Source organism: Cibotium barometz, chromosome 48 (genome assembly GCF_041138505.1).
Source record: "Cibotium barometz isolate CiBa-2024 chromosome 48, ASM4113850v1, whole genome shotgun sequence".
Taxonomy (NCBI): Eukaryota; Viridiplantae; Streptophyta; class Polypodiopsida; order Cyatheales; family Cibotiaceae; genus Cibotium; species Cibotium barometz.
The window spans coordinates 33,659,569-33,684,608 of record NC_141093.1 but is presented as its reverse complement, the minus strand read 5'-3'; the positions used below and the strand labels follow the sequence as shown (position 1 = coordinate 33,684,608).

The 25,040-nt window shown below is 43.4% G+C and overlaps 1 protein-coding gene across 1 annotated transcript; it reads left to right on the top strand.

The window, feature by feature from the left end:
- Positions 1-1,308: 1,308 nt before the first annotated feature.
- Positions 1,309-21,860, top strand: LOC147611102 (ABC transporter C family member 4-like). The gene is made up of 11 exons (XM_086785762.1): positions 1,309-3,526; positions 9,746-10,066; positions 11,798-11,884; positions 11,995-12,687; positions 12,857-13,021; positions 13,277-13,571; positions 17,997-18,211; positions 18,452-18,757; positions 20,136-20,199; positions 20,521-20,760; positions 21,304-21,860. Exons 1-11 carry the CDS (start codon positions 1,451-1,453, stop codon positions 21,402-21,404), a joined length of 4,563 nt encoding a protein of 1,520 aa, XP_086641888.1. The 5' UTR covers positions 1,309-1,450; the 3' UTR covers positions 21,405-21,860.
- The last annotated feature ends 3,180 nt before the right edge of the window (positions 21,861-25,040 follow it).

Here is a 25,040-nt window from a genome sequence, read left to right as displayed (position 1 = left end):
AGCTTGAGGAAGAACTTTTTAATAAAAGAGAAAGGGACGGAATCTAGTGTGTGGGAGTAATGTACGTGAAAATTTACAGCGAAGCCAAAGGCAAAAAAAAAGGGAAGGAAAAATTATAGGACTTTGGAGCAAGCGTGGAAAACGTTGTGGAGGGTGCATTTAATGCAGCTTTGAATGTCGTGTGCGTTTATCGCGCCTAGTTGTTCAATTAAAAGCAGCTCCGTTGGCCAATTCACACTAAGTACGCCTTCTTCTTCTTGCCTCCATAAAAGACAGTGCTTCGTGGGCTGCAATCGCGACAAGCACGGCCTGCGCGGCCTCTTCTATCCATGCAAGAAGCCAAGCTTCATGTCACGCAAAACACAAGCAGCGGATCATCCGGACCCTCGGATCTATCTCTCTCACTCACTCACACACACGCACGCACACACGTGACACACCCTTCCCTCTCTCTCCCTGCCGGCTGCGCCACCTTCAAAAATTAACTACCTTCAAAAATTAACTAAACGTATGCATGCTCGTGCTTAACCCTTAATCAAAACCTTACTAAACGTATGCATGCTCTTGCCTAACCCTTAATCAAAACCTTCAGTCTCCTGAGTCCTCGCTCGTGGCCTCGTGGCCTTCCTTTGCTTAATCAAAATCTTCAACCTCCTCCTCCGTCGCGGCCTTCCTTTGCACCGCTGTTTTCTTTTAGAGTCCTCCTCTAAAAGGTTTGAAGGGCTTTTATGCGCCTGTGCCCGGACTGCAAAGCCTGCATAGTCCCGACTCCCCACTCCCCGCAATGAAATTTCCTCCTTTTTACCTCAAAAGTTACTTCCACGATCTCCAAAAGTTTAAGATATTCGTGAATCGTCATTACAACCTGGCTGTTGACAATTTTGGCAATTTTTTAAATATTGAAATTTGAAGCTCGAAAACGGATTCATCATTTATAGCCCGTTTCTGGAGTCTGGAGTTTGTTGTTGTGCAGGTGAATTACAAATTCTACAGGTTTTAGTACTGATTAGAAACCGCTTGATTTTTAAACCTTTGCACTTAAAGCTGTTGATGGAATCCTTGTGTTTTATTCCAATACGTTTATTAGAGAGATGATTTGTTGGAGAAACAGTTTTCAGTGAACATACGCAGTGACGCACACAAACTCTCTCTCTCTAAAAACCAATCACGGAACTAAAACTTACGGGCTACAGCAAATCTCTCCCCCTCTGTCTCTCTCTCTCTCTCTCTCTCTCTCTCTCTCTCTCTCTCTCTAAACCAATCACGTTACTAAAATCCACGGCCTACAGCAAATCTCTCCCCCCCTCTCTCTCTCTCTCTCTCTCAATCCATCACATTACTAAAACCCAATACAAACCCCTCTCTCTCTGTCTTCTAAGACTTTCACCGTATCTCCATCCGTTGCAGCAAGAGCCCTAGCTTCCTTGCAAGCTTTGAGCTTGCTGCTGCCATGTCTTGGATCACTTCCACAACTTGTAATGGACCCTGGCAAAACGCCTCACCCCCCACCGATGCCACTCTCTTCGAGCTAGCCCAAGAATGGATTGCATACATACTCTTTGCCCAATGCCCACAACACACCATTGCCTCCATCATCCACATCCTCTTCCTGACATCCGTGGCAGTGCAAATTCTATTCCTAAAGCAGGCTCGTCTCCCTCCATTCTTCAAGTCCACCAAACTTGGTGCAGGCTTCATCTCTACCCTTTCATTTTCCATATGTTTGGGCATCATGTCCATAGCTATTTTGGCTCTTACCGTCTGGGATTACATCCACTATGGGCACACAGCATACACAATTCGTGAAATGGTTTTTGTATGCATAGAAGCTGCAGCTTGGATTGTGAGCGTTGCAATTTTAGGCCATGACAAAAGGACATGTGCTCCTAAACACGGCATGACACTCCGAGTATGGTGGTTTTGCGTCTTCGTTCTGTCTGTCCTAGAGCTCCTGAGCTCCATCTTTAGATTGGCCGCTTCATCAGGCCTCTCATATGATCTTCTCCTTGAAGCGGAGGACATCTATGCCCTCGTTAAGTTCCCTATTTCGGCATACCTTTTGTACAAGTCATTATTTGCCCTCACAGGCATCCGTGCTTCGGTAACCATAGATGGTAGTCTCGACACGCCTCTTCTAATCAGTGAGAATGCTGATAATCTTGCTAGCCTTGTTTCTACAAGTGGCTTTGCAGAAGCTAGCTTTTTCAGCAAGGCTACGTTCACCTGGCTAACTCCTGTGCTTGTTGCGGGATCAAAACAGTCAATTGAAGTAAATGCTGTTCCTGGGCTTGCACCCATGGATAGAGCGCAGAGTATGTACAGCTTGTTTCAGAAAAATTGGCCAAAACACCCTGATTGCACTCATCCTATGACACTTACAATCCTCAAATCATTTTGGCCTCAAATTGTTTACACAGGGCTTCTGCAGCTTGTTAGGTCCTTTGTCATGTATGGTGGCCCCCTTCTGATACCAAGCTTTACCAACTATGCTCGCGGATACTACCTTTCTCGCTATGATGGCTATGTCCTTGTTGTGCTCTTGTTTCTAGCCAAAACTATGGAGGTGTTCTCTTACCATCAATACAATTTCCAATGTTACAAGCTTGGCAACAACATCAGAACAGGCGTGGTGACGATGCTCTACCAGAAAGGATTGCGCCTTTCAAGCTCTGCCAGGCAATCTCATGGTGTTGGCCAGATCACAAACTACATGGTAGTGGATGCCCAGCAGATATCAGATGCTTGCTTGCAGCTGCATCTCCTTTGGGCTGTACCACTGCAAGTTGTTGTCGCTGTACTCATTCTGTTCTATGTCCTAGGCTTATCTTCATTGGCTGGGCTGATCATAATGATCCTGATAGCTCTCCTTACAGCATATATTTCAGAGAAGCAGAGGTACTACCAGTATTTTGTGATGAAGCTAAGAGACACCAGGATGAAGGCAATCATAGAAGCACTTGCATACATCAAAGTGATTAAGCTACAGGCATGGGAGGAGAAGTTTAGAAAGAGAGTGGAAGGATTCAGGCAGGATGAGTATAACTGGTTGACAAGGTTTGTCATTTCTACTGCACTCAATATGTTTGTGCTATGGAACACGCAACCTGTGGTCTCCACAATCACATACTTGACAGCTGTGTTGATTGGTACTCGACTTACAACCTCCATAATCTTTACAGCAGCTTCTGTATACCGAATAGTTCAGAGTCCCATCAGAAACTTTCCTCAAGCACTGATCTCTCTATCACAGATTCTTGTGTCGCTAGAGCGCTTGGACAAATTCATGCTGAGCACTGAGCTCCAAGCAGGTGCAGTCTCAAAGAATCCGGTTGTAAATGATTTTCCAGTGGTTGTAGAAGAAGGTGCTTTTGCTTGGGATGATGAGAGTGAGGCAAGACCCACAATTAGTGGCATTAATCTGAATATCAAGCAGGGATCCCTTGTTACTATAGTTGGAACAGTGGGAGCAGGGAAATCATCTCTCTTGGCAGCTTTACTTGGGGAGATGGTGAAGTTATCTGGAAAGGTACGTTTCTTTTTGAGGTCATCTTAAACATTTTGTTGAGTAATTACTTGCACAACCATGAACAAAGCTCTAGAATTTTGGACTTCAATGGTCTTTCATGCATGTGTGTGTGTGTGTGTGTGTGAGAGAGAGAGAGAGAGAGAGAGAGAGAGAGAGAGAGAGGTCTGAATTGGCCTACAAGATCAAAAGTAAGGGTAAAAATACTGTGGTAGATGCATAAGTCATCATCGAAATCCTACTAGAAGTCATCAAAAAGGGAAGGAAATGCTAGAATCACTAGTCTCTCTCGGAACTTCTGTGGTATCACATCCATCACATATGGAAAGTGTTACATGGTTGTTAAGGATTTCATCTGGTGACCCATCAAAAAGGGTCATATTAATTATGGTATGTCCAGCTCTGAGTACGACATTTGACAAGGACTTGCTCTACTTGCCTCAGTTCTCCACATGCAGTACGCCTATGGCAGCTAGCTTGAGGTCATGCTCTAGCTGTGCTCTCATTGAACAACTCTGTTGCTCTCAACCATCTCTTTGGCTCTTCCCTAGCCTGCATTTTGAAAAGGAATTTTGCGTTGTGAAGATTGTCTAACTATGACCCAATATGTCGCATCAGTCTGTCACTTTGTCTCTAAATTTGATTGTTGAGGCCTACTCATCTTTGATCCTCATACTCCACAACTTGTAGAACAAGAAGCGGTATCTCCCTTGGATCTGACAGTATGTTGCGCACTGTAAGATGGCATGCTCCTGCATGTCTAGCTCCTACATGTCACATGTCACAGGCCCACAGAATACATGGCTTGTAGTCTTCCACATCAAATCTACAAAAGCCTGTATGATGAGATCCCCATGGCGATCTTCAGCGCATGTGTAAAGGTTCCTGTTTATCCTTGCATGTGAAAAAAAGACGTCTTCTATTGCTGTGATGTAGAAGCTCAAGTACGGGGTCATCCTGGATTGAGTGTCTGCAGTTCTATCAACATTTTTCCGCTGATGATTGCATTCATCTCCTGTGTAGGTCATATGTGGGGTAAGCTAACCAGTAATCTAATCTTTGCAAAAGTAGTTGCATTGGAAGGAGCCATGGTAGCTGATGTTTGCAGTGGTTGCCAGGCGCCACACTCCTTGTATGTAGGTGAGCAGCTGAATTGAAGCATTGTGCTGCATGGTCTCTTGCAGTCCAAAGGAAGCATACCCTATAAGTCTCTTGCAGTCCAAAGGAGTCCAAAGGAAGCATACCTTATAAGTCATTTGAAACTTACAGATACCGTAATATTTGAGTGATTGATGCTTAGAAATCTGGTGTAACTCTTTGTTGGAAAAGGCATTGGTTTCTTCTCCATAAGCTGGAGTGATGGCAATTCATCTAGAGAGAGCCCAGTAAAATCAAAGCAAACCAGTACTTACTATACTCCTTTTAAGAGTAGTTACGTCAGTGATGTCAGAGGGAGCCATAGTAATTGACGTTTGTCCTTTGCCAGGTGTCACAATCCTTGTATGTAGGTTAGCAGATGACTTGAGGCATTGTGTGCCTGGTCTCTTGCAGTCCAAAGGAAGCATACCCTATGAGTCATTAGAAATTTACAGATACCATAAAATTTTAGTGATTGATGCTTAGAAATCCTGGTGTAACTCTTTATTGGAGAAGGCATTGGTTTCTTCTCCATAATCTGGAGTGGTGGCAATTCATCTAGAGAGGGCCCATGTAAAATAAAAGTAAACCAGTAGTTATCTACTTCTTGCAAAAGTAGTTGCATCAGTGATGTCAGAGGGGATCCATGATAGTTGAGGTTTGTCTTTGCAATGTTTAACACTCCTTGTTTGTAGGGGAGCAGCTGAATTGAGGCATTCTGATGCATGGTCTCTTGCAGTCCAAAGGAAGCATACCCTACAAGCTGTTTGAAACTTACAGATACCATTATATTGGAGTGATTGATGCTTAAACTCTTTGTTGGAGAAGGCATTGGTTTCTTCTCCATAAGCTCGATGCTGACACCAATGCCAGTGTGAGATCATATCAGCCGTCTTCCCTTTCGCCTAGTTGAAGGGTGAAGCTCATTCCCATACGTGCGCACGTGCACACACACACACACACACACACACACACACACACACACACACAGAGAGAGAGAGAGAGAGAGAGAGAGAGAGAGAGAGATTAATGTCTACGAAAGACCCCAAAGGTCTATGAGACCAAAAGTAATACAGTGGTAACTTGGATATACCAAGCCATGGAAAACTGAAAGAGAAAACATCTGACACTAGTGCATGTACATGTAATCAATAGATGATCCTGTGTAGACTAATGCTAGAAACATTCTACTTGTCACCGCACGTAACGATTTTTGTAGCAACTTTAATTGGTATCACTTATGCAGAAAATGAATGGTGTAATGTGATGGTGTACCAGAGAGAGAGAGAGAGAGAGAGAGAGAGAGAGAGAGAGAGAGATATTAATGTCTAGGAAAGACCCCAAAAGTCTATGAGGCCAAAAGTAATACAATGGTAACATGGATATACCAAGCCATGGAAAACTGAAAGAGAAGTAGTGCATGTGAATGTAATCAACAGGTGATCCTGTGTAGACTAATGCTAGAAACATTCTACTTGTCACCGCATGTAACGATTTTTGTAGCAACTTTACTTGGTATCGCTTATGCAGAAAATGAATGGTGTGATATGATGCCTCCATCATTTTTCTTTCACACCTTATTAGGCAGCCCCGAGTCCTCAAAAACATGCATTCTATATGCTTTTCCATACCACTTGCACACATTACATGTACACAATTGTTTTCAATATACCATATTTTATCCTTAATACTACTGGAACTAGAAAAAGGCTACTGTACTTAACATACCTCATCTTATTAGTTCTTTTCGTACACCTATTGTAGGTATCAAACCTAATGTTTCTAACTACCTTGCGAAAAAAGCCAGACATTCCAATCAAGGGTGGAGCCTATACCAAGATCAATTTCCAACTGTGATTGGATGGGTTTATCCACAAGCCATGTTACCTAAAGATTTATATACGCCACATGCACACAGACCTCCATGGTTTAGTTCCAGGTATCATCACATAAGGTTGCGAACTTGCACAGTATGTGATGATGCATGAGGTTGAGACCAAGGAGCACACCATCCTCTGATGCCCAGAATACTATGAGATTGAAGGCCAATTTGACTGCCTATTCAGAGAGGGCTTTGGTCCTCTTTCCTGAGTCAGAGAGATGAGGCACAAAGATGTGTGACACTCTTTCTGCATGACATACAGAATGCACTCCTTGAATCTTTCTTCTAGAGCACTGGACAGTGCTAAGCCCGAGAGCCAGATGATGAGGAGGAGATGCAAGTGCATCAGACCGTCTTATTGTGATCCATGAGTTGGGATCCCCCTCGTGTCTTTCACTGGGACAAGGTCTTGGGACATCTTTGCAACCCTGTTTGGTTTTGGCTTATCCTGTCATCACTGTTCATTCCTGCCTACTTGGCATACTTCATAGCTCCATCTATGTTTCATATACATTATGCTTTATTAAGTTATAGAGGATGCCCTATGCATCTCCCACCACAGTACTGACACATATTTTATCATCATTGGTCTCGTGGGACATTTCAGTCCTCTGAAGACACCCATAAGCCTCTCTCTCTCTCTCTCTCTCTCTCTCTCTCTCTCTCTCTCTCACACACACACACACACACACACACACACACACACACACACACATAGGGGGGAATCTGCCGCCTGGGAGACTTCAGTGCTCGGACAGCTAATGCAGAGGTGCAGATGTAAGAGTTTCAAGTTGACCCCATCCTCCTCTCAGAGATGGATCTGAGGGATTTGGGCTTACACAATATGGCAGACATTTTCTGGAGATGGGGGTGATGCATGATCCAGCCATCTATCATGGCATGTCTGGATGGCCTAGGTCCCAGTGGGCCTCACATGTTTCCCTTATGGTGGAGGGTCGAGCATGGTAGATTATCTGATGGTGTCTCCTGCTTTTGTCCATCATATACAGTAACTTCGCTTTCCCACCACCACTGATTGGTAGGGGCTGATCACCTATACTTGGTTTTCACTCTCTCTGGTTCATTTCCACTTCCACCCCTCACACCTCACACCACTACTTTCACCTGAGTCTACTTTCACCATGACCTCGACCACATCTACAAGGGTCATTGGACCAGTTCCTTTCTGTACTTGATCTCTTCACCCCCCTTGCCATCCTCACTTCATAGCTCACATCTATCCTCCATGAGTCAGCACAAGCTTGTTAATTTGTTCCTCGGCTACAGCATGAGTCCGTGGCTCACAACCTCAGAATAGGTGGTTCGATGACGAGTGCAAAGCCACACAGCTTCGTCTCGTCTTGGAAAGTGCAGATGGACAGATTTCTGCATGTGAGATGCAGAGGTCCTGCTGCTGCCTTACCCGGAGGAAGAAGCTCACATTTTTAGCTCAACGGGAGGACAAATTCTACCCCCACTTTTTGAGTGAGGACAGCTCCAATGCTTGGTGCATACTTGGTACTCCCAGGTATATATATGGTTTGAGGCAGACGGTCTACAGATGGATTGCTTGCCACCCTTTGAGTACCCCCTTCATGGCTTTCTTAAATCTCTGAAGACAAGAGATCAACAGCATTATCTGCCTGGAACCTTACATGGCTTCACACTAGTCAGACATGGATGACACCCACTAAGCTTCCTACAGAGTTGGCCTTCTACAGAGAGCACTTCTTGCGGCTCACAACAGATGGCTTCATTGAGAAGCCTGGGTACCTTTACAGGCACAACATGCCATGAGATTGTTATTGGCCAGATGAGGGTATCTTCACACCAACTCTGGATAGAGACCCATCGGGTTGAGGGCATCCCACGAGAGGCTAGGATATGCATGTTATGCTCGACTGGAGAGAGAGTCAGAGGAACGTTACTTGTTTAGATGCCAAGTGTATTATGGTTTCATTGCCACTTCAGAGATGGATCTGGCCCTCTTGGTCGAGTGATCCACTAGAGTGATTAGGTCTATGAGACCAAACAATATTACAAAAACTCCATGAGAAATATTGAGTCTGGGTGGATTTGAAACCCTGTAATGCAGGTTTGAGAGGTGTCCTGCTGATCCGCCCCCTGGGTGCTGCCTCATCACTCTCTCCTGATGACAGTGAAGCTCCATCAAATACAAGTCTTTGATCTCTGTTGTCCATCACTTGTGAGAGGGAAATAAAATTATCTCGAAAGGAGCAAGAAATCCACTCTGTATCCCCCAATAGCATCCCATAGTAAACTGGGCATCTGCATACATAATGCTCCTCCGTCTCAATCTCTCTAGTCCTGCATAATCCCCATACCTGTGCCTCCATGTCATGCCCTCAGCTCTCCCAGACTCGATGGCAAACCTCATCGCTAGATTTGGAGTTCCATGAAAAGCTTTCGTGAGGACACCCATGTTCGACTAGAGAGAGAGAAAAAAAAAATTGCATTTACATCTTACAAAAGACCACAAGGGAATGTAGCTATCATGCACATTGGCTTGAAAAGATGTTTTGGTCTTGCCTTATGCAGGAAATTGTGAGGAGTTAAAGGTTGTCAAACGTGCCAGCCATCAAGGGCTATACTGGGTTTTAAAATTTTATATTTCTATAATTTCTTGATGTCAGATTTGATATTCCATATCAAATTTCTATATTTGTAAATGATGGGCCAAAATTGTTTTTTTTAATCAACTACACCTGCGTGCTGTTGTGGCACTGCCTCACTCGTGCATAGTCTGCCCCTGTGTACACTGCTGCAACATGGCTAGAGAAGGAGAGGAGATGGTTTTAGAGGAGCTGCTAGAACGAGTGACATGTGGCGAGGGAAAACTTATCTTCTCTTCTCTATCTCTATATTAACTTAAGGAAGAGTTTCACAAAGCTCTTACATGGCAAGAATTTGGAGGTTCGGGAAAAGGAGGAGGAGGTTTGGGTAGAATTTGATTTTGGAAGCCTCAAAAGAGGTACGAAGCACTGGTTCCCAACTAGTGTGCTTAATATATGGTTCTCATTTTGAATGTTGATATTTGAAATTTAATAATAATTTGCAACTTGCTTCTTTTTATATATTTTTTTAAAAAGTTAGAGAGGGAGAGGGAGAGAGAGAGAGAGAGAGAGAGAGAGAGAGAGAGAGAGAATTCAAACAGTTTTAATACTTTTAACATGTATACATAGGCAAGCACAACTGGAAGGATCGCTTATGTTTCACAGAATGCATGGATACAAAATGCTTCAATTGAAGACAACATACTATTTGGAACCACAAAGGATGATATTCGCTACCATCAAGTTTTGCATGCTTGTGCATTAGTTCCCGACCTTGATGCCATGGATCATGGAGACCAGACTGAAATTGGAGAGAAGGGTATCAACTTAAGTGGTGGACAAAAGCAACGAATTCAGCTTGCACGTGCAGTGTATCAGAATTGTGATGTTTACCTTCTCGATGACGTTTTCAGTGCTGTTGATGCCCACACAGGTTCACATCTTTTCAAAGTAAATGCCTTTCCTTTGATCACTTTAAAAAAATGATGCCAGATTTTCTGCAATTGCTGGTTGATTGTAATCTCTCTACTTTCCCCTAAAGTGTTAAAAAGGTCAGGACAAGAAGGAAATGCACTTGTCAAAAAACATCATAGAAAAAGGGTGTCAGATTGTCTCTCCTCCGTGAGCTCCATGGACAGCTTAATTTTTCTGCTACTTTGGCACCTCTTCCAATAAGGTCTCTCTGCCTGGATCCAATTACAGCGGAATGTGTCTACCATTCTTGACTGAGGATGTGACTGATGGTACCACCATGGAGCACATCACTGCAATTACATTCTGGCTTACAACAGTGGTACCACCATTGAGCACTTACAACAGTCCATGATCAGTGCAAACTCCTATTAGGTGTGTTACTACTGAGTCTTAGCTAACGACCTAAATTTCATGCAGGCTAATCGAGACCTTAGGCCTCTAACTAAAAACCCACTCAAAGCTTGTAAAGCCTAAGGTCTTGTGGGGTCTCAACTGACAACACCAGGAATACCCCTCTGCATAAACGTGTGACAGAAACTAGCGGTAGTACCTGCAAGTAGTTGGATTTCACGAGAAGCATATTATCTGCCCAAGTTATTCAAAAACTTCTTCTACAGGAGTCTCTGCTTTTGTTCTAGCTTAAAAGAACCTAGGCAGACTGGGGACATTTGCAAGCAAGATTCAAAGCCCTTAAATCAGCACATTGATAAGGCTAAGGGTGCTAAGTGCAAATTTTAAAGTTCAAAGGCGTAGTACATTTAAGTAAATTAATGGAATTTATTGAAGGCCAAGAAGGTTGATTCCAAACCTGCAATAATGCTTTCCATGCTGATTCTGCCCAATTCCTATGTTCTGCTACTCTAATGTTCCCATCCTGTTCATAGGCCCTTTAGGCATTGTTTCTCCCATTACGACTGTGCATCCTAATCTTCCTCTGTGCAATCCTAAACCTCATTGTCAATCCCTTTATGGATCAAGGCTGGCATGACCTCTTCTCTTCTAATCACCACTATACATAACATTAGCAGTCGTGGCACCTGCATCGTAGGTTTGATGCGTGTGACGTTGGTAGATTGCCTCTAGGACCATAATCTCAGCAGTCGTGGTGCTTGCATCGTAGGCTTGATGCATGTGACATTGGTAGATTGCCTCTAGGACCATGCCGAGAAGCTCCATGATCGGATTGACTGTGACTGTTTGCTTTCTAAACCTTTTGACAAAGGTCTCCAGCTGAAAGATGGTAGTCTGTGAGCAAAGAGCTAGATCCCTCTAGCTGTTCCCTGAAACAGGGTCAGCCCTCTGGCCTCCCCTCTTCCACGTCTTGTTTCTTATCCTTCTTCATCTTTCCAAAACCTACACCGATGGCTACCCCCTTCCCAACTTTCCATGAACAACGAGGGCTTTGGCTGTTCCCTCTCCAGTCTCTATAAAATCTTTCTGCTTACTGAAAAATCAGTAAAGACATGCTAAAAACAAAAAACAGTTAACTAATGTCCTTGTCATGTTGGAATTTGTGGTCTTGCACTGGGTTCTTGTTAGTTTGAGGGGGAGTATGTACCCTTTTTGTGTCGGATTTAAGAAGGATCTAAAGGGCCTCCAACTTCTTATGCTAATCTGGTTATAAAGATTCCTTGTATAGCAGCTTTGCTTTTATATGCCTTGGGCTTGATATGTGCTTTTTCACATATACTTCTGTCTCTTATTTAGGAATGCATACTTGGACTTCTCCGCGGGAAGACAATTTTGCTGGTTACTCATCAAGTAGAATTTTTAACTGGAGCTGATCTCGTCCTGGTATAACTTAACAACCTTACCATGTTTAGTGAGCTTTCCAAATACATCTTACAAGCTTTTTTTTCCATGCAGCTGAATGTGAATTGAACTGATATGCGTCTGGTGCTTAGGTCATGAAAGATGGAAGAATTACACAAGCTGGGAGGTATGAGGAGATCCTAACAGAGGGTTCAGACTTTGAAGCTCTGGTCACTGCCCATAATCAGGCCATGGATATGGTGCACACAAACAGCCCAGAAAAAGACATATTGGAGATCATTCCCGAGAGACGAATCAAAGAGCTACCTGAACGTGTTAGTTTTACGAGAATTGTGTCCACCGATGAGCTGGGCGAGAAGATCCCTGTGTCTACCAATGGATTAATTGAGACATTTCCTTCTGCCTCCTCCGTTGATTTCAAATTAGAGGGAACCTCCAAGCTTATTGAAGCCGAACAGAGAGAGACTGGCAAGGTTAGCTTGATGGTATATGTAATTTATCTTACCAAGGCTTATGGTTGGTCTGCCCTGATCATGCTAGCGTTGGATCAAGCAATCTGGCAAGCACTTCTTATGTGGAGTGACTTTTGGATTTCTGAGGAGATACCTGAAGATGCCAATGAGAGCTACAATGAATCAAGATTCATAATTGTATACATCATTATGAATGCAGCAAGCTGGATAGCTGTTTTGATTCGCGTGGTATTGATAGCAGCCATTGGGTTGAAGACTTCTCAACTGTTTTTCCTCCAAATGTTGCGGAGCATCTTTCGTGCTCCCATGACATTTTTTGATACCACTCCTTCAGGAAGAATTCTTAGCAGGGTAAGGTTTTGGTTAGAACTATCGCTTTAATCCAAATTCTGCAATATCAACTCAAGGTATGTATGTGTGTATGTACATATGTAAGTGCATGCAGGTATGTATGTATGCATGCATGTAATGCCTTCAAATCAGTGTGCGATTTCATTTTAACAAGATCACGTGTGTGCAGTTCTCTTCAGATCAGACAAACCTCGATTTTACGCTTCACTTTTTCTTAGGTGGATGCATTGCTACCTACTTCAGCACAATCGGTTCAGTTATAGTGATATGCATATCCACATGGCCAATCATTTTCTTCGTCGTGCCACTTGCTTTTCTGTACAAGTGGTATCAGGTAAAGCACTTTTCTATGTAAGTGGTGTCAGGTAACAGTGCAAACAGATATGCAGCACTTAATGTATCATCAAGAATCTCAATAAAGTGGGCAGTCCCTTATTTTAGGTTCTTTCAAACCACCTGCCTAGCAGAAGGCGTGAGTTTGAATGCCAATACATAACACACACACACACGTATGTATGTATGTATGTATGTATGTATAAAAAGAATGCCAATGGAAGGGCAGATTTATTTTTTTAAATGGAATTTCCAGGATTTCTATCTTACCTCGTCACGGGAGATCACCCGTCTTGATTCTATTACCAAAGCACCACTCATCTACCATTTCTCGGAGACAATTTCCGGCATTGACACCATCCGTTGTTTCCGAAAGGAAGAAGAGTTTGTGCAGCAAAACTTCGAATGCCTTAATTCAAACATGAAAATGGATTTCAATAATAATTCAGCAAATGAGTGGCTTGGTCTTAGACTTGAGTCTATCGGTACAGCAATCCTATCTATTACAGGGCTCCTCTTTGTTGTCCTTCCAGAAAACACAATCAGACCAGGTAAGGTTTTGGTTTTTATAGTGTGCATCAACAAGTTAAACTGCATCTTTATTACTGGTGTGTGTTACTTTTTTTCCCTTTTTTTTTGGTGGAGGGTGTGGGGGGTGGAAGCACCATCAAGAAGACCTGGCCCCCATGCAGTTTTAGGGAATTAAGAGCATCTCATAGTAAACCCAAAATACATTTATAAGAGACTCCATAGAAAAAAAAGAGACCTCGAAGGATTAATGGTTACTTTAGTTATTTGGACTTGATAGTAAATTTGTTGAAAATTCTGCAGAGGTATTGTTCCTAGATGCCCAGCTCCACTCGAGACAGTGTATCATTGCTTATGGGATTGCAGAGGAGCACAGAGGATCTGGGTATCTATAGCCCAGCTCTTGGGCAGATTGAGGAGTGATCCTATTTATATTACTTGGGGTGCTTTTTTTTTGGGGGGGGGGGGGGGGGGGGGGGGGGGGGAAAGATCCTTCTATTAGTTACTGAAAGAGAAGCCACGAAGGGCTAAATACAAACTCGCCTGTAATCAGAGGGGAAAGAGACGCTTCTCCTCCGGCTGGCCGCTCTCTGAGGAGAAGGCTATCTCATACCGGTGGGGGTGGGCGAATGGGGGAGAACAACCACACAAGTGGTCTGTAATGCCAAGTGGGGTGACCACCTCTATGAGTGAGAAAAGGTCCAGGCTGCCAGAGCCTCAAGAAAGCTTCCCGCTGCTTCCGCATGCGGTCAGATCCTCCGTGCAACTTCCCCCACTGGCCGTGGAGGGTATGTATGATATCGAGCCAAATGCTCCTGATAGACTCAGCTGGCGGAGTGTGGGTACCCTCAATGGCTTCGCTGCATCTAGCTCGCCATATGTGCCAGGTTGCAATGCTATTGCAAATCTCCCATCTCTGGGATGAGCTTGGTTGCCAGTGATCTATCGGTGGGGCTGTGACTGGTACTTCCGGTGGTAAGAGACCTGAAGGGCTAGCCCTCCCCCATCCTCCTCGTAAGCCCTGACCACCTCAGCCTCTATGGCCCAAGCGACAGTGCCCCAAGTAATGATCCGGGACGATGACTTGTCCATAGTGAACCTGCTGAGCCTTCGGGCAATCCCAAAGACAATGTCGCTTAGACTCCTGGGGGTGGCCGTACCTCGAGCAACAAGCTGTTGGCTCCCTCCAACTGCCAAACAAGTGCCGACTGCCAAGCTCATGTGTGCCATCAGCCAGAGAAAGAGGGTAATCTTTCTACGCCGAAAACTGGCCCAAAGCCTCTTCCAAAAATCTGAGAGGAAGCGCTGAGAGAGGCCTTGTGACTGCCAATGTGCTGTTGCCGCTGTCGAGGTGCCATCTATGTCTGGCATCTGGATCCTGCGGCCTAGCTGCGCTGTGTATGCAAAGAAGGGGGCATCCAGAGTCTCCTCCCAATCAGTGGGTCATGCCAAGTCCACGTGCCTAGGTCCCATTGAAGGCGTGTGAGAGGTCGGCACTCCCATATCCATAGCCGCCAGAATCTCTCCCTAGCCACCTTGGCAGGTGGTGGATCTATGTGCCACCCTTGAGCCTGAAATCCAATCACCCTCACCCTCCGTAAGGTGCAGCCACTAAAATTCTCTAAGGGGAGCTCGGATCTCTCTAATTTGCTATGGGATCCAATATAAAAGGTGAGCAGACCACTACCCTCATTTGCTCCATGGACTACCACAAGAATATCATGCCTGGTAAACACACCAAGCCACATAGGGGAAGTAGGGTCTTGGATAGGAGTCAACCACTTCTGAAAAATAGCTGAGTCGATGTCGATGCTAAGCCTGTCTCTACCCTGGATCCCTATCAGGTCTCTCTCTTGCACCTCTGGGGGTAACTATCTGTGTGCAACCCAATCTCCAAGGGACCTGGCAGGTCCTATGCTCAAAGCTCCCCATGATACATGAGGTTGGGCCCCCAGCATGTGGCCACGGGGTAAACGGAGTAGGGAGTTCTAGACCAATGGCTGTCGAAGTCGCTCCTCGGAGATATCTGCCTAAGGGCCGGCTTGAGGTGATTCCAAGCTCGAAGTAAACTGGCTGAAAATCTGTCCTCATAAGCTGGACTAAAACCGCAGGCCTGGATCTTTGTGAAGATCCATCTGGTACTCTGCGACCAAGGCCTCCCTAGACTCGGAGTGCGGGCTAAAATCTGGGCCAAGAGGAAATCCTTCCAAGGCTCACTATCAGGAAGGAGTCCTCGAACCCCCTCTCCGTGGTGGCTGAATGATCATTCTCCATGCCACCTTGGCCCTGGCAAGCCTCCCGTCATTACCGGCCCATAAGAAGTTCCGGATCCACCGCTATACCTGGCCAATACAAGCTCAAGAAAAGGCCCAACACGAAGTGATGTACCATGTAGTGGCAAGAAGAACTTGGTTCGCCACCACCACTTTACTTGCTAGGGAGAGTCTCACAAAACTCCAGTATAAAAGCTTCTTCTAAATACTCAGAAGAAGAGGGGCGAGCTACTGCTTAGGAGAAATATCAATGCCCACTTGGCATCCAAGATAGCGAACTGGAGTTCCGTTAGGATCCACCAAAAAGCCTCAACTGGGTGCCAAGTCGAGGCAGGTACCGAGCCTACCCAAAAACTACACGACTTGTGCCAGTTGATCAATGCTCCTGATGTGCGACAAAAGATCTCGATCGCATCCACGAATCTCTTGAGATTTCCCACATGTCCTGAAAGGTAAGTTGCTTTGTCATCTACAAACTCTTAGTCAAGTAGCTTCTCTTGAGGGCAGAGGGGGAGACTCAACCCCTGAAGTCTGGTCTCCTAGACTAAGAGAAAACTACTCATGGCCTCGGCGATGAATAGGAAGAGGTAAGGTGCCACAAGACAGCCTTGTCACCCATAACGAGTGGGAAAGCGGAAATCTGTCGCCACGAGCTCCTTGAATGAGGACTTGGCTGTGTGAGTTTGAATTGAGTCTGGAAACCCCAGGGAATCCCATCCAGCTCACCATGCCCTCCAAAAAGCTCCAATCCACTCTATCATAAGCTTTCTCAAAATCTAGTAGTAGCACTATGAGGTCCTGCTGCTACATCCTAGTCGACGTCATCGCCTCCCCGAAGGTGAAGATGTTGTCTAGGATGCTCCGATCGTGAACAAAGCCAGTCTGAGTGTCATGAATCAAGTCAGGGAGGAAAGGCTGGAGTCTCCTGTTGATGGCCTTGGCCAAGATCTTATAGGCAGTCCCTAGAAGAGATATGGGTCTCCCAGTGATGACGGATCTCCAATTTGTCACCACCCTCCTTAGGAATCAAATGTATCAAACCCTCGGAGAGCCTCTCTGGCATGGCACCTGTGAGCATGAGGTCCTAGTGAGACGAAGAAAGAAAGAGATTGGAAGCATGTCCACCCCCGGGCATTTTCCCCTGGGTAGTGCCGTCAATGCCTCGCCAACTCCCCCGCAATGAATGGAGTCAATAAGGACCCAAGAGAGGGGGGAACCACCTCTCTCGTGTGCCACCAGACCCTCTCGTGCGCGTCCATCACCTATGGGGATAATGGGGCATCGGTGAGAACAGATCAGAAGAAATCAGTGTGGCGATGGCTCTCACATGGGCGAGATCAGAAACAATAGCTCCATCCTGGCCATGCAACCTGCGAGAATACCTTCTCTCCTATTATTTATATGTGCATCTGATTGCCCACATGGTATAATGGTATCATGAATCGCGATCTCCCTGACCCTTTGGATGCCTTTACTCAAGTTAATAAATGGATTTACCTCCTCTAAATCTTGACCCTCGAACTTCAAATGTCAACCCACAAACACTTTGAGGCTGATTCACACTAATTTTGTATCACGTTTTGTGGTTGATAGGAGCTATTATTATCTTCTATTGTGATGGTTATTGGGCATTCAACTATCTTGTTGTTGTCTACTACATTGGAGACATGTTGTATTGGGTTTATGCAAAATGTTCCTTTGACCATTTTGTTTGTTGCTATTGAACTTGGAGATGCATCATTCATGCTCGTGTTCCTCTCAATAAGCTCTCTTCGTGCTTTGTAAGAGTGCATTTGCAAGATTGGTCATTGATTCATTGTACAAACTTATTGTGCCATTGAGCCCTTTGAGAGCTAGCTAGCTAAGCATACTTCAACTCTTCTAGGTTGGTTCATGGGTAAGACATCTAAGTATTTCTCATCAACCACCTAAATGTGAAAAAAAACAAGGTGAATTTGGGCATATTCTTGGATTCATCCAGGTATATATCCCTGGGGAGCCACTATGCACGGTTGGCTAAGGCTATCACAACTAAAAGCTTTGTCACCTAAAAACACACACACACACACACACCATAGCGCGCACGCACACACAAACTTTCTTCTCTTTTTAAGCTCCTTCAGCATAGATTGATGTCATGTGTTCATCTATTAACTTTCAAGTTGGTACCTGCAGAATTTGTTGGGCTTGCACTATCGTATGCCTTGGCACTCAATGTCGGCTTATACTGGACAGTGTGGCTGACATGCACAGTTGAGAATAGAATGGTATCAGTTGAGCGTATTCGGCAGTTCACAACTATTCCAAGTGAAGCAGATCTTGTTATAGAAAACTGTCTACGAACACCAAATTGGCCCGTGATAGGGAAAATAGTCTCCACAAGACTAAAGGTACACTTCAAATCTTGACTAATCATGTGCATGAGACATTCAGGGGCCCTTCCTACATCCCTCTTTCCTTGTGCTTGCATGCATTTGCATGGGTGTGTTCATGCATGTGTGCATAGGTGTATTTATGTGCACGCATATGTGTGTGTGAGAATCTCTACATATGTGTGTGTGAGAGAGAGAGAACCTCTGCACTAACCTCAAGATTTCATCTCTTTAAACAAGATTTTATGTTTCTTGCAGTTGCGCTACCGACCAACCACACCTTTAGTGCTGAAAGGAGTGAATTTTACCATAGAAGGTGGGCACAAAGTGGGCGTTGTTGGCCGAACTGGGAGTGGAAAGTCCACCCTTATACTAGCAGTCTTCAGGCTTGTTGAGCCAGTTGGCGGCCAGATTCTAATAGATGATGTGGACATTGCTCACTTGGGGCTTCATGACTTGCGGTCTAGACTTGGCATTATCCCACAAGAGCCCGTTCTGTTCGAAGGAACCCTCAGAATGAATCTAGATCCTTTCGGTTCTTACTCAGATGATGACATTTGGAGGGTAAGTCTTTTGAGTGCATCATGACATCAATGTCTTGTGATTTGAGTACCCAGTTTGATTATCAGAACAATGTTGTATCATCTCACTTCTTCTCTCTTTGAAAATACCATGCTGACCTTTTCTAAGGTTGGCCATAAGCTTGTACCTTGACATTGAAGTTGTGCGTTGTGTACTCGTCTTAAGAAACACATGTTCATAGTATAGGTAGCCAGTTTCTTTTTCAGTTTTCAGTTTTTCCCATGGATCAGTATTTTCATGGAACTTCTGTATTACTCTTTGGTCTATAGACCCTTTGGGTCTTTTGAAGACATTAATCTCTCTCTCTCTCTCTCTCTCTCTCTCTCTCTCTCTCTCTGTGGATTAACTTCACTGGTATGGATCTACTTGTTAGAACACTTCTTTACTTGAATGCGAAAGAGGAGAGGGAGATAGAGAAGATATTGCATAGTATACACAGGAAATTGTCCCAAAAACCCGCTGAAGGCTCGCCATGGATGGTGTATTTACTTTATTGCCGTGCTTTTGGCAATGAGTACAATCAGGGCTGAATCTATCCAACTCCTGAATTGGAATGGTATGTACGTTTCCACAGGGAAGCATGCTATCTGCGACGATCATGGGCTACCGGAAGGCCGTGGAAACTTGCCGCCTTGCTACTGCCCTGCGTCGGGCCTTGCTTGCTTGCTCTGTTTGTGCTGGGCTGCCTGAAGGGGGGTGCCTTCCACAAGAATGAGATGGGAGATTGGGGACCAGTTTGATTGGCTGGTACAATAGTAGATATACCTACCTTTAGACTCACGTCTCAAAACGCACGTCTTTAGGCTGATGGTTCACGCTCACGGCTCACATCTCGAAGCTCATGTCTGCTAGGGTCGCATCTATTTTTCACTGGATTCTAGGCTCACGTATCTCAACCCGAGAGCTGGTTTGGCCTGGTTTTTGGGCCGGCTCACCACCCAACCGTAGCAAGCACCCTTCAGCCTAAGGTTAGACCAACACCAAGCCTATTTATTGCTGTTTGACCGAACCCTAGCATCCCTTACCACCAGATCCCATATCCCACTATCCATTTGGATGGCTAGACCACAACCAAGGCCAGCCTTGGAATCCTTCCATGAAAGGCTTAGATCCATGGCTATTTGATCCCAACTTACATAGGAAGAGCTATCAATGTTAAAGGATGTTTTTGAGCTCCCTGCAGTATTTAGACGGAATAACCATAATGTAAATCAAGTCAATGTTAAGATGCACTGTATCTATTAGAGAGCTTCTGAATTTAAACTTGAAAAGTCGGGCATGTTATGGTTTGTCGATGCTATTTTCTAAACGTTCATACTGTGAATTGGCTTACAGTACTAAGTGTTGCTGTGTGAATCAGGTTCTAGAGAAATGTCAACTTGACAAAATTGTTCAAGAAAAGCCAGAAAAGCTAGAAGCCCTGGGTAAGCATATGTTTAATGTGTACATGTACATGTGCATATTTATGTCTGTATAGGATGTATATTGTAAATTGTATAAGGGTGTATGTTGTGAATTGTATGTACATCCACATCATGCACCTGGTTATGTGTGTGTGTGTGCACGCATCTAAGCGTATGTTGTGTATGTGTGTGTGTATGTTTACTCGCATGTGGATGTAAATGTGTGTAAGTTCCTGTGACATGAATGTGCATGTATATTTATATGTGCATGTGAATGATGGAAATTTGATGACAGCACTTCTATATTTCACTGTGTTCTAATGCGCATGGCCATGATATCAGTGGTGGAATACGGAGGAAACTGGAGTGTGGGCCAGCGACAACTGCTGTGCTTCGGCCGCGCGCTCCTCAAGCACAGCAAAGTGCTCTTCCTGGATGAAGCCACTGCATCAGTTGATGCACAAACAGATGGTGTCATACAAAGCCTTATCAGACAAGAATTCAAAGAATGCACAGTTATCAGCATTGCGCATAGAATCCCGACAGTGATGGACTCTGACAGAGTGCTGGTGATGGACGCAGGTAAACTCCATACTTTTCAATGCATGCAAATAGAAAGGGCAAGGAGGGTCATCATTTCATTGATTTTTTCAAGCATTAATCATTACATACGAAAATGAAACCTTAGAAAAAAAACACTCTTATTCATGAAGAACTCACAGAATATATTTAATGGAAATGCAAAACAACATTTTGGTGCCCTATTTTTTTGTCTCTAATTTTTTTCCTCTTTTTTTTTTTGGGTGGGGGGGGGGGGGATTCACCCACAAAACCTTTACAATAAAAAGAGAACCAAATAAAATAATTGTTAAATAAATTGAGTAATATTAAGATGTACATTGATGGCAATTAAATACAATTATACAAGTTTGTGTTGAAAACAAAAAACCCAATCCAATCACAAAGCTTGGGCAGCACTCAATGAAAAAGGCACCCTAAAAAAACCCAATAATTTCTTTCTCAGAATGCAATGATTAAAATAATAAAAGATGAAAACTATATGTAATGGGTTGAGCAGCAGTAATTGAAATTAATAAAAATGCTTATTTTGGTGTGTGTGAGCAGGACGAGTGAAGGAGTTTGACAGCCCTTCGGAGTTGCTCAATAACCCAAGTACACTCTTTTCAAGCCTGGTTAATGAGTACAAGTCTCGCTCGGCGCAATAGTTCTAGCATTTAATGTTGCAGCATCTCTGGCATTTAATGTCTGGCGTCCTCGCTGGCATTTAATGCTACATGCCCATTTACCACATAGCATCTTATGCTGAGTGTAAACATATAATTTTGGGCACAAACATTGCTAGAAGCAATGGTCAAGGTTTTGTTATCTTCTTTAAATAGCTAGGTGAGAAGATGCTTAATTTGGGTATGTTCACCTTGCCTTTCACAATAAAAGTAGAAATTTGAAGGATACCACCCTTTGGACAAAGGGGGCAGCAGTCCTTCCTCATAAGCAAAAGAAAAAGAGTTTGGGAGACAGAAGTAGACGATTTTGCAAGTGATAAATCTAAGTGAGTACTGAGCATGTAGGCAATTTTATTTATTTTTTGTTTTCCCTCTTTAGTTCCATGTTTATGATGAGACCTTTCATGGCTTCCATGTGAAATTAATTTAGCTTCCAAATGTTCTCTCTCTCTCTCTCTCTCTCTCTCTCTCTCACACACACACATACACACACACACACACACACACACATCCGCCATCGTGTGTGTCAAAGAGGACAATTCCACTACATTTCCTCCGCCCATCGTGGGGCAAAAGTGGCTCGTGGAATTCCCATTGGGTTGACATGGATCCGCTTGGGTTCAAAACTTCCCCATCGATTGGTCTGGGTTCAAAACTTCCCCATCGATTGGTCTCCCTAGATCATTAAGTTAATGATACGCCCCTCTCTCTCTCTCTCTCTCTCTCTCTCTCTCTCTCTCTCTCTCGCATGCACACACATTCATGGCCCCATTAGTATTGTTTTCTAATAAAATTAAAAAAATGAATGACATTTCTTCTTATTAAAACCTCAACAAATATAAGGCATGCCTCTTCATCTTGATATTTTGTTTTAATTAGATACTACATATACCTAAGGCTAACTTGTAGAGCCTTTGCTTCTTGAAATATTAAAAGCAACCTTCTAAAAACTGAAGTCTGTCATCATAGAAATGGGTGCTTGTGTACATACGTTCACACACAACCTTTTGTCTTGCCATGCTCATTCGCTAGAAGCACTAATCAAACTACTAAAGTTTGTTTGAAAGTTTCTCACTGGTTTCAATCATTAAAACTTTTCCTTTCATTTTTGTCAAACTTTTAATAGGTTTTTAAGGCAAACCTATGAAAACTTTACAAGGTTTGTAAGGCTAGCATGTTACTTCTTAACTTAGAGAAACATGTTAGCAACAATCAAATAACTAAACTTTGCTTAAAATTATAAGATGTAAAGAGCCCAACATTGAAAGAACATAGTGAATCGAGAAAGTTGAGACAAAATACAAAGTAAAGTAAGTCCCTTTGAAACACCCTAAGCAAGAGTCCATCAATATGCGTCATTGCTCTGGAGGGATGCACTTTTAGGAAGACTTACATATAACGTGCGTTCTAAGGGTATTAAAAATACCCTTTCTTTTGAATTTTGACTTAATAAAATGATCCCTTTTTTTATATAAACTTGGATGTTTTTTTTTTCAAAATAATATTCAAAACTCCCTTGTGTTAGTAGATTTTTGTAAATTTTTTTCAAAATGTGAGTTAAAAATCCCTCTTAAAAACCTTCGTAGTAGACTAAATGCCCAAGTACATTTATTCACGATTGTATGCACAAGAAGTACACCCAAGCATTACAATCACACATCCGATCAACACACGAACATGAGAATAAGAGAACATTAAGGGATTTGACTAGCACTTGCCACTTAACTGCAGGCTCCAAACCACATGCAGTGGTAGGCCACCCTTGAGCTAGAGACCAACATAACTCTATGCACATCTCATACCGTGCACCCTTAGTCATTCATAACTATCATTGGTATGATCCATTGGCTAACCACAAGTTGGGTTCCTTGGGAGGGCCCTCACCCAAGTATCTCATTGATAATTGGCTGTAAACACTCTCCAAAGGTCCATGCTAGTAGGCAACCTCTTTTTTTCTTGTTTTTATATGTATCCATAAGCTTTGACTGCAATGACTTATGAGCCTCCCAAATCTCCTCCTTTTACTCTCTATAAATCTACCTCTAAGGTTTATGTATAAGTATTTATCACTTATTTGCTAATTGCCCACTCTAAGTTGCCATGCATTTCCAACACTCCCCCTTAAAAGAAAGTTTATGTCTTCTAATCCGAGTTGTTCTCTAGGTTTCTCATTCTTTTCTCTTTCAATGCCTTTGTCAAAATATATACAACTTGCTCATGTGTGTTTATTATATGCATCACGTCAATTTCTTGTTGAATTTTAGCATGGCTAGGGTGGCTCATAGTAAGTGATTAAGGCCATAAAATGAAAGATTAAGAAAATGCTAATACACAATTAAGATAGAGATTAATCAATGACACAATGATTAAGGCACAAACTCCATAATCTCATTACATTAGCTTGAATCAAGTACATGTTTATACAACTCTCATCCACATGCTCCATGCTCCATGCACCCTTGTGCCATTCATGTGTCCATAAATGCCCACATGCCTTTTGCACTTTCCATGTGCCTACTTTTTGACCATTGACTCCTTACATTCATCCATTCACATGCCCAAATAACCTTAGCCTTCATTCATTCCTATTTCATATCATTCTAGGCTTTATCTACCTTGCTCCCACATACATGTACCCCATACATGACATGACAGGCACCATATTTCAACACTTCCCCTTGGTGTCCAAATGGGTCTCATCCTAAGAAGGTAATGTGACATACATAGACATGACATTTGTCCCCCCTTATTGGAGACACATACATATATCACTTAGCCTACATCATTGGTGGCTAGAGGCGATTATATCATCATGAATATACATTGGCATAACTGCCTATTTCCAACTTGTCTCACTCACACTGAGCTACTCAGAGGTTGGCATAACATACATGACATAGACATCATCATAAGACATGACATGAAACATCATCACATCCACATACATATGGACACATCTTCACTAAGGGTTTTCCAATCCCAAGGTTGATCATACATTGACTTGAAGATTGTTGACATCCATCATATCATAATGACATCAATATTCATTTGTGACACCACCATATCATGGTACCGCCATCATAACATATGCATGGCATAGTGTCTCCATCCATGTCTTCATTGGAAAGCATCCACTTAATATAGCATAACTTTAGAACATAATATCCATAAAATAAGCATACAATCAGGATGTGCATCATCATGTAGGAGTAGAGCATTGAGTCTCTTCATCACTATTGTAGCATCCATCTTCATCAGTGTGCTTCATCTTTCCGACCACCTCATTAATCATTTTCTGCAACTCAGCTTCCATGGGATTCTGGCCAAGTGAACGCATCAAGATTCTAGTTCCTTTGTGGTAATACAGCCGTCACCATCTTTGTCCCGAAGAGACTAAAGGTTTCCTTGAACTCAGCAATCTGCTTTCCTGTGAACTATTTGGCCACCATAGTAAATCCTAATCATGCCTTTGATCGACTTTAATTATCTTGCTATACTAAGAGCCATACCTAGGAGGCTCTAATACCATGTTGAATTTCAGCATGGCTAAGGTGGCTCACAGGAAGTGATCAAGGCCATAATGAAAGATTAAGAAAGTGCTAATACATGATTAAGATA

Coding starts and splice junctions, on each gene's coding strand:
- LOC147611102 (XM_086785762.1), top strand. CDS start 1,451: ATGTCTTGGATCACTTCCACAACTTGTAATGGACCCTGGCAAAACGCC. Junction 18,758..20,135: donor CAGATGATGACATTTGGAGG/GTAAGTCTTTTG, acceptor TGTGTGAATCAG/GTTCTAGAGAAATGTCAACT. Junction 20,200..20,520: donor AGAAAAGCTAGAAGCCCTGG/GTAAGCATATGT, acceptor CCATGATATCAG/TGGTGGAATACGGAGGAAAC.